The following is a 10,612-nucleotide window of genomic DNA, read 5'->3' as shown; positions in this document are numbered from 1 at the left end:
CTTATTTTACGGCTATAGTTACATACTTCCAATACACAAGTTTTTTTATTTTAAATTGAAGGTAATTTTTCTTTCCCACTTGCCTTTGGCCTAAGCTTTATCGTTAAGTCCCTTTCCTTGCTATTCCGACTACAGCAGCTTGTTTTTGTTATTTCTATTTTGTGAAACTTTTCTTTCCGAATTATTCGCAAAATTTTAATATGTACAACACTTTTGCTTTGTCTTTTACAAGCACGAAAAATGTCTCAATACTTTATTGAAATGTTCAATCTACTTTTCATGGGTTTCAACAACAGCACTGTCTCACTTTTTAAAATGGTTTCCATGTCACACACACAACTCGTACAATATTTTTTGTGGTTCACAAAATTTGTAAGGGGCGAAAAATCCCACTTGGACGTTGAACGTTTTCACTAATTTTGTATGTATATGTATTCGCTGTTCATTCTATTTCATTAAATTTGTGTAGAGCAGTATGTAGTGCACAAGTTTATTAACTTTTTTGCTTTGAAATTGTTTTAATTTAATTGAAATTATTGAATTTAACAGAGCAAAGTATCAGTTTTGTAGTAATCGTCGTATCGTTTCGTTTGACGCTCGTTTTTTCCTCCATATTTTATTCTTGCTTGCTTTTGAGGTACATTCTTGATGTTGAAGGTGAAATTAAATTTCACCTCTCTTGGTTATTTCCGATTCAGAGTTGCGTTCGAGAATGCAATAGCTCTGTTCGCGAAAAAGTTATTTTTATATTATATTTGGCTGGGTGATTCTTTACATAACACTATTATACAAAACATGAAAAAACGTTTAAAGCGCTGATCATGGCGCAACAATTAAAGGTGGTCTCATTTGTACAACAACCACAAATCATATGGTGCAATCCTCCATCTTGTCATCAAGCTGATCGGCGTTTTACCAACAGCTGCTAACAGCCGGCCAGGTTTGACGGTATTAAGATGACAGATTTTGCCTGCATTCTCTTTGTTGTTATCTTCTTTCTCGCATATTTTCTACTCATGTACGTGCACGTGTACACACACTCACACAAATTTCTTTGTTTGTTTTGGCAAAACGCCGATCAGCTAACCTTGCTCTCCATGTTTCCACTAGAGCCCAAATCCACTTGATTTGAGATAATCTCCAAAACCCGTTTCCACTACGATTAATGCGGTTTTTATTTGTCAACAGTGACGTTTTTGACAGCGTTTTGTTACGTGTGCCTATTGCAGCTTGGGGATATTTTCCGGGCACCGGCTAGCTTCGTCGACATCTCTGGGGAGGTCCCAACCCTATATCCTCGCCCTAGGCCCGTAGACAATAAAAAAAAACGATATACATTCAAACACAAAAAAAAACGTTACTTACACCTGAACTTTCACATTCCATTTGTTTTGGGAGATCGTCCTATGACCTCCGGCCGCCCGCCCTACCTTGGTCAACATTCCATCATATTCATGTGACCCCACGAACCCGCCCACATCACCTAACTTACCACTTTACATTCCCCTCAACAATTAACTTTAACGCATCATACTTTCAGTTTTAAACATTCAAGATATAAACATATTTATTAATATAAAACTAACACTAACCCCAGTATACGTTATTTTCCTAAAATCTATTTGGTATCTTTACTTAGTTTGTTTTGTCAAGGAATCAAAGTTTAATAAAAATGATAATAAGTAAAACGAATGGTCTTGTCGACCTGAAACGTAACGATTTTAGAACCCTCAAATTCTTAATAAATTATTTCTGACTAATTAGTCAAACTAAAGCCTTTTAATCAAAATTCCCCCTAACCTGGCCTAAAGGAGCTCGCTTAGGTAAGTTCTAAGGGTAAGTATTAATCTGTTTCACACAAAAGGGGAACTAATGATTATGTATATTTAAAACCAAAAAAAAAAAATCTTTGGGGGCCCTATCACAAAATTCTTTCAGTGTAAAAAAAAAAGGTATGTTAAAACAAAAATCAAAATTAAAAAAAAAGGGTAAAAATATGTAAATCAATAAATTAAATAAATAAATCAAAGAAACTTAAATTTGAACCTAAAAATAACATGAATATAAATATATAACTCAAATTCTAATGATATTGGTCATAATGATCGTTGTGGCTCTTTTTGTTGTGTGGCTTGTTCGTTTTGTTAAGTGCCAAAATTATGCCGCAGCAGTCTCGTCAATGTATGTAGCATGCGAGACAATCTTGATGGTATGATGCGGCCAAAAATTAAAAATATCGTCTTATAGTTGGACGTCGACGCTTGTGTTGGTGTGCGAATATATTGGTGGGCATAAAAAGCCAGAATCCAAACACACACACAAAAAAAAAATGATATCTATGCGTTCATCAAGAGAAACACATAACTGGAGCCAAACATAAATATATGTGGATGGCCACAAAATACAGATGGTCAAAACAACAAAAGGCTTAGACTTTTGGGAATTTCAATTTTGTTGTGGTGCTGAGCTTTTGCTCTCACGGACAACGCTGTATTGGTGATTCAACCACTTTATTAAAAAATCCAAAAGTGGTGACGCCAGTGGCTGACAGATGGAGTTCCTCCACTGAATTGTGTCGGTAATGGCGGACACCAGGAAAGACGGACTCCTTTATTCCACTTTCCTTAATAAATTGTTGACCGTACTATATATGCACTAAGAGGAATGATCCTACCTTGTGAATTCCACTAACGGTCACAGTAATATGGATCCTTTTCCCTTATTATGGACGCACAGGGGTATGTAGCACAATCCAATCCAGCACCTCTGAAACCAAAATTTCATTTCACTGATTTATCCCAAATTCACCCACTTTTAGACAAAATTTACCTTTTCTATTTAGGCGATTTTGCCAATAAAACCAAAGATGGATATTCTTCTGACATACAACGCTATTTTCCGGTCTTATAACCTTAATCACAAAAAAAAAGGATGTTAACCTTTATTCTATGTCCTATTAACACCTTCACTTTTTTTTCTTGTAACACTTACTTCGACACTCTATGATACGTGCCTGCTCAGCACCACTTTTTCACAAACTAATGGCGTTTTTCCCCCTTCTGTGCCCTTTTATAGGCCGGAGTTGATACAATGGCGATTTTTCCCGAGCCGACATATTGGACGCTGTCCGACATTTCTACTAAATATTCTCAATATTATTATTATATTTGGCCTTTTCTAATAATTCGCCTCGATTTCAAATAATTCTCTCTTATAACCGCCGAATTTATGAATGAATCAACCTACTACACGTCATTATCAACCGTACTCTACGGATCCTACTAACTACCAACAATTTACTACGAGTAGTAATGAGTGGCAACATTGGCCGATAATGCCGTGCCGCTGTCAAATTGCCAAATGTCAACGTGGACTCTCTCATTAAAACGCAGCCGTCAGGGAGTATAAACCATTGCTTCTATTCTATTAATCTATTCCTACTAATATCTCCCTTTCTCCTTTCCAGGCACACTTTCTACGCATGGAATTGAGTGGACACTACCTGCTGGCCATATTTGTGAATTCGAAACTTCCTTGGACAAGATTTTTCATTTCACACGTTTGACGGTGGTAATGTTCACTCAATGGCATGCGTAGAACATACATACATCACAATAAGCGCATGGCGGGGAGGTAATCATAATACGGCAGACAAGAACCAATACCTCTCGCCATAAGCGCATAAAAAAATCAAGCAAACATGCCCTAACAAAGGCACTAAATAAAAGCATGTCAAAGTGGATCCAAGTGTCCCAGTCGTTCCATTGCGATTGTGAGGATAAAACATCCCACGGGTATGGATATTTTACCCTCAGAATTGCCCCGAACGGCAAGACCACTTGGCTCCATGGACATATACAGGGTGGCTGATGAATATTGCTACAATGATGAATATTGCTACATTTTTTTTTCGGTGTATGGAATACATTTTTCTTTTATTCATGTTAAATTAAATTATTAAATTAATTATTAAATTATTATTAATTAAATTAATTAATTAATTAATTAAATTAATTATTAAATTATTATTATTAAATAGAAAAAAAGTTATTACATTTTTTTTTGGTAGCGGCTTTCATCAGCCACCCTGTATATATCAGCCTCACCACATCCATACAGCGACAATAAATTTGGACACGGCGGACCTCCAACGCTATACTTTGTGGTCCAGATGCTCGGGTGTCCAAGTAGTTCCCCCAGACCCCTCCAGCGACCAAAAAAAAAAATAGGGGCTGGGAATAAAGCGTGGTTTTGAGGCCGCCACGAAGGCGTAAAGGCCCACCCTTAAGGCCCTTCCACGCAAAATTTTTTTCTTGCATGTGGCAGGTGGAAATGTCCTGGGTGCGGCCACGCAACAAAACTCCAGGCCTGACGATGGCAAGAAGTCAGGAATGGTGTGCGTGTGGCAAGCTCAAACGCGGGTTTGTGGCAAAAAGGACCCAACGTGGGGAACTCCCACACCCTGAGATCCAGCCGGGCAATACCGCAGTCCACCATTAGGGAAGTACACTGTGCATCTTTAATAGAAACCGATACTTTGTGTCTGTTTCCTCTTTCCAGGTGTGGCCTTTCTTCCAGACGTCCAAAACCACGATCGTCGACGTGTCCAGGTATGTAAGATCAAAATGCATTTACTCACACGGCAAGTACATAAAAAAAAATACACCGCGGGAAAAAAGAAGACAAATCCATGAAGGTCTAATAGTTAGAAGTTAACTTTTTATGAACAATTAAGCTCGAGGTCAAGTCAAGATAGCAATCAATGTGGACTGGTCAAGAAGGTATAATCACATGAAAGATGCATAATGAAAAGAAAATGGTTGTATAATTAAAAAAAAGGTGTATAATTAAAAGAAAGTGGCTGTATAATCACAAAAGAGGTGTATAATAGACATAAAGTGGCTGTATAATCACAAAAAAAAAAAAAGGGGTGTATAATCACAAAAAACAACTGTATAATCACAAAAAAATTGTAAAATTACGAACGGCGGTGTATAATTACAATAACATAAAAGGGTGAATAAAAAAAAATAATCACGACACAACACAGATATCACAGATATATACATATATTGCACTATAGATTTAGATGTCTCTTATACTAGGACAAGCACAAACGTATAACTTATCCTAATATTGCACTGAGAGAAAAATCATATTCTAATTCTATATTGCACTACATTTTAATATCTTTTACGTGATAAATGCCTATTGGCCTGCCCTGAATCGTCTCCAACTCATACATATTCTCGCCAACAGGTCTTACAATCCGACATTTCAAAAATTTCTTGCAAAATTTTGCATTTATATTCTTTGAAAAGTCTGATTGCACGATATTCCGCCTATATACCTCCTGGCCGGGTATAAACTTAACGCAACGAGCCCTTCTGTCATATCTTTCGGCGCTCCGTTGGTATGCCTTGTGCAAGTTATCGCCGATCCGGGATCTGATCACCTCCAACCTGTCTGGTCTTGTCAAATCCTCCACCTCATGGTCAGACATCGACATCAATTTACGGGCCAGCTTGTAATCCGCCCCATTTGAAAACATGTGGTATCCAAATAGTGCGAAGAAAGGCGTTACACCGGTGGCCGAATGCACTGATGTCCTCAACGCGCATTCAATTTCAGAGAGGTAGGCGTCCCAGTCTCTGTGATCTTCAGCCAGATAGGTCCTGATCGCCGTAATTACCGATTGATTAACCCTCTCTGAAGCGTTGGATTGTGGCGAATATACCGCAGTTCTCAAATGGGTGATCTTATAAGCACTCGTCATCTCCTGAAAGGCTTTCGAAATGAATTGTACGCCATTATCGCTGTGGATCACTTCAGGCACCCCAAATTTGTGAAAAACTTCTTCAATCAGAAATTTTATCACGTTTGTGGCTGTGGCCCCCTTCATGGCCTTAAGAAGGGTAAATTTGGAGAAGTGATCCACAACAATAAAGATGTAGGCATTACCTCTCTTGGAGCGGGGGTATTTTCCCAAAAAGTCAATGTATAATTTCTGGAAAGGTCTTTCAGTTACTACCTCCTGACCTATCCCGGGCATCATATTCCGATTAGATGATTTGGTCTCTTGGCAGCTTTGGCAATTCTTCACATATTGTCGAACTTGTAACGTCATCCGAGGCCAATAGAAAAATCGTTTAACCCGTTCCAGGGTCTTGGCCACTCCACCATGAGCGCAAGTGAGAGATTTATGTGCTTTTTCGATGATTTCATGAGTGAGGCTAGTTGGCAACCAAAGTTTCCATAAGAATTCCTCCTCCAGTTCCTGATCAAATAGGGTCCTTTTGAATACCATGCCTTTATCAACCTTGAGGTCGGGTAACCTATCCTGGTTAGCTGTTATGTTCCGGATCAAGTCCAAGTATTCTTCACTCTCAAACTCATTCGTCTCGAAATCCAATAAATCGTCTCTTGTGATCTCCTCAATGTCCATGGAGGTGGGGGCTCTAGACAACATGTCGGCGACAACATTGTCAGATCCTTTGCGGTGCTCTATATCAAAATCAAATGCTTGCAATTGTAAAGACCAACGAGCCAATCTTCCTGTTAAATCTTTCAATGACATTAACCATTTGAGAGAGGCGTGGTCTGTGATGACAGTAAAAGGCATCATCTCCACGTATGGCCGGAACTTCTTAATCGCCATAACCGCAGCCAAACATTCTTTCTCTGTCACACTATAATTGCGCTGACAGGTATTCATCTTCTGTGAATAAAAGGCAATGGGGTGTTCCTCTCCCCGGTCATTCAACTGGAACAGCACCGCTCCTATCCCATACTCACTGGCATCACACTGTATGAAGAACCGCTTCGAGAAATCAGCGTGGCGTAGTACAGGCGCCGAGGTTAAGGCTCGCTTAAGACCCTCAAATGATTGTATAGCCTCATTTGTCATCCCAAACTTCTTCGCCTTCTTCAATGTATCCGTGAGTGGGGCCGAAATTGAGGCAAAGTCTTTAATAAAGCGCCTGTACCACCCAGCGGTTCCCAGGAAGCTTCTAACTTCCCGTGGGTTTCGGGGTACCTTTATCTCTCGAATGGCCTTAATTTTATCCGGATCAGTCTTTAATTTACCGTCGCCGATGATGAACCCCAAGTACTTCAATTCGCGAAAGCAAAACTGCGACTTTTTCAAGCCGATCGTAAGGTTGGCATCCCTCAGGCATTTCGCAACTTCCTCTAACAATCGGATGTGTTCATCAAAGTCGCTGGAAATCACCAATAAATCATCCAAGTAGATGAACACATTCTCCTTCAGGTGCTGAGGTACTACACGGTCCATCAACCTGCATAAGCGTTGTGCCGCATTACAGAGACCGAATGGCATCACCCTAAATTGATACAGGGGACGCCCTGGCACTGTAAATGCGGTGTAAGCCTTGCTTTCGGCATCGAGTTCGATCTGCCAAAAGGCAAATTTCAAGTCCACACTGCTTATGTAGTAAGTTTCATCGATTCTGCTCAAGATGCCGTCTATATTTTGGAGCGGGTACGCGTCCTTCACCGTCAATTTGTTCAATTTTCGGGCATCTAGGCAGAATCGGTTCTTCCCTGGCTTCCTAACGACCGTAGTTCTGTTGCTCCAAGGACTTTCACTCTCTTCTATCACCCCTAGCCTGAGCATGTTATCAATCTCCTCGTATACTATGGCCTGTACTGCTGGTGAGATCGGATAGTGACGGTCCTTTACGGGAACCGCGCCATCAACTAAGGTGATCGTATGTCTTTCTAAATGAGTTTTGCCTAAACCTTTATCTTCAAAAGTATCAAAGCTTTGAATCGCTTTCTGCAATTTCTCTAGCTGTATTGGAGTCAATTCATGCGGGTTCAATTTATATTTCTCATCTTCATCTACCATATCTTTAACTATCTTCTCAATATTGCATTCATTAACATCAATGATATCAGGAGCCAATCCAAACAATCTCCAAAAATCTATTCCAAGGTACAATTGTTGCTCTAGATCAGGGCATAAATAAAAATCCATCCCTTTAATCTGATCTTTGTACTGTATTCCTAGCTGAACCTTGCCTAAAATTGTATGGACCTGGCCTCCAGCGGTTTTCGCTTGGGAAAATATTGGTCTAAACGACATTTCCAATTTGTCCATCAATTCCCTACAACCTTTTCCTAGAATACTCACTGAGGCTCCAGTATCTAGCAATCCTCTTAACTTAATATCTTGCAATTTGACTTCGGCATATACTCTAGGATCTGATTGGTCACTCGCTCTACAAATGGCTTCCAGCAAAATTTTCATCTCCTTTCTCTTTTTCTTAAACTTTTGCCGTACCTTGGGTATAATTTTGATTGTCTCATCTTTATTATCGCTTTCTCCAAATATTCTTTCTCTTACTCTATCATAATTTTCTTGCCTTATCTCTATAGGTACATAATGTCTAGTATCAGGACGGACAATCTTCTTATTCGACGTTAACACTCTCTTAGTAATATCTATTTTATATGAAGGGTTAGATTTCTCCCCAATCACTTTCTGAAGGGGTTCTCTAACGGACGTGGTCCCCCTGAATTTTCCACGCCCTTGTTCCTGTTTCCCTGCTGGCAAACATTACACCTTGGTGTTGTCGTACCAGGGTTACCACACTTATAACAGAACAAGGTCCTAACCGCCTCTTCACAATCTCGAAAAGAGTGTCCTTGTTGGCGACAGTTCCAACATGTCATAGGTGCCCTGGAATTCCTTTCATAATGGACGGCAGCCACCTCCTGCACCCTGGGCTCGTCATAATCATCCTCAGACCCCGTCTCAGTTATATCCATGTAAATATCATTGACATGTCTAGTGGGACGCATAGAAGGTTGTACATTCCTGTTATCGCGTCTGGGGAAATTCTTCTCCGCCTCATTGCATTCCATTCTGAGCTGTTCGACAGATGAGACCTGTATTGGGTAAACGATCCTGCCAATACTTTCCCTCACATTCTTCTTCATGATCTTTATCATGTCGAACTCAGATATGGGCTGCACTAATTTGGCCCTGATTTGCCCCATGACATGGAAAAAAGTATCGATTGATTCATTCATGTCTTGTTTACGTTGGGCCAAATCGGTCAAAATCTCAAAATTAGAACGAGAGGATTGGTATTGGCTAAGTAAGCTATGCTTCAAATCGTCCCAATTATGAAACCTGTGTGTCTTTTGAAACAGCCAATACCATGACTCAGCACGACCAGTCATCACAAGGGGAAAATCTCGAATAACTTCGGCCCATGGAATCCTGTACTGCCATTGAAAGTACTCTAGCCTATAGACAAATTCCTCAACTGCTAAGCCATTAGTGGTTCCATCAAACATCAATCCTAATTTATTGATTCGAATGACATTGTTTTCCCTTCTCTGAATTTCAGGTGCCTCAGGTACGGTATTTTTTTCCGTGGGTTTATCCCCTGCTCTCTCGGAATTAAGTGGACGTCCTGGTGCCATAGCCGGGGTGCTCACAGGTGTATTCTCGCCTCTACCCTGATTCAAAGCCATCTGGGACAACTGAGTGACCGCTTTGGACAAATCGCCAATAGCTTTCCTTATGTCACTCATCTCTGACTGAACCGACTGAAATCGATTCTCAACAGCCCGTTGATAACCTCCTGCCTCACCCTGTATCTGACTTCGACTCGGGGACGTTGTCGGCTGTTGTGCCATCGCAGCTTGTACCTGAGATCCGGCCTCTGAATTGGTTCCTGACGGTGGCGCATTTATCGTCTGAGACATGTCCGTAATTTGGCCAGCTCTGTCAACATTACCAGGCGCTACACTCATCTCGGTTCTCTGTTTCGATCTCTTTTCCTGTACTTGTAATGACCTATTTAAATCAAATGTCTCAGGCCTATTCCTCTTTCTATTTTCAGCCTGTGTTCGGGTCTCAATGCCCATAACTTGCCGCTAGACAACAATGGAAAACACCAATATCCTTCCTGAGACACTGGCCAACAATGACAACTTCACACGCAAAAAAAAAAAATCTGGCATTCAAGAACGCACAACACAATATTTAACGCAAAACTCTTAACAATTCGATATACATGAGAGGATTGTAAAGCGGGATGTGATGTGTGGGGTATTATTTCGGCTCTACTCAATGGAATGTGAAAGAAGACATTAGCTATACAAAACGGAAAACATAAAAATTACGGTTTGGGTAGTGCTTTGATACGCCATCTTTATGGCCCTATCCACGCCTGATTCTTCTCCTTGGAATACAGCTGACCTCTAGATAAAATCTAAAGCGGTTATTCCTTTGGTCCAAAACAGGGTCACTTCAAACTTCAGGCTGAAACTATTCTAATCATTTCTAGTTCCGATTAACGTGCGCAAATACGGCTTCCTATAACAGTCCGTATGTCACTTCGCGCTTCATCTTTTGTATTGGTAGTCTCTATTCTAACCCTAAAGTAATAGAGTTACAGAATCTCGTACAACGGTTCTATATATATTCATAAGAATGGCTACGAAACCCTGAAACTCGCCTACTTTTAGTTTTGAATATAAACGTTGGGCTATTGCACTCATTTAGTGTTCTATTGCACAGTGTTTAGGTGATCTACACTCCTACATTCCGATAGCGATCTTTTAAACCGCCATA

The 10,612-nt window shown here is 40.2% G+C and overlaps 1 protein-coding gene and 1 long non-coding RNA gene across 3 annotated transcripts in view; one reads left to right on the top strand and one right to left on the bottom strand.

Moving 5' to 3' along the window:
* LOC106085051 (uncharacterized) overlaps window positions 1-589 on the bottom strand; it is a 32,617-nt gene extending 32,028 nt beyond the window's left edge. Inside the window, exon 1 of one of the 2 annotated variants that reach the window (XM_013249070.2) lies at window positions 84-589. Coding sequence is in view for 1 of the 2 variants with exons in the window: in XM_059364215.1 (XP_059220198.1) it covers window positions 308-326 (19 nt within the window). In the remaining variant the exon portion in view is untranslated. The remainder of the gene's footprint in view (window positions 1-83) is intronic. The other variant, XM_059364215.1, reaches the window with a different exon arrangement.
* A 2,734-nt stretch (window positions 590-3,323) lies between these two features.
* LOC131995527 (uncharacterized) lies at window positions 3,324-3,638 on the top strand. The gene is made up of 2 exons (XR_009397483.1): window positions 3,324-3,402; window positions 3,467-3,638. It is a non-coding gene; the product is annotated as an uncharacterized LOC131995527 (long non-coding RNA).
* Window positions 3,639-10,612: the final 6,974 nt, after the last annotated feature.

This window comes from Stomoxys calcitrans, chromosome 3 (genome assembly GCF_963082655.1).
Source record: "Stomoxys calcitrans chromosome 3, idStoCalc2.1, whole genome shotgun sequence".
Taxonomy (NCBI): Eukaryota; Metazoa; Arthropoda; class Insecta; order Diptera; family Muscidae; genus Stomoxys; species Stomoxys calcitrans.
This window is presented reverse-complemented; position numbering and strand designations above follow the sequence as displayed.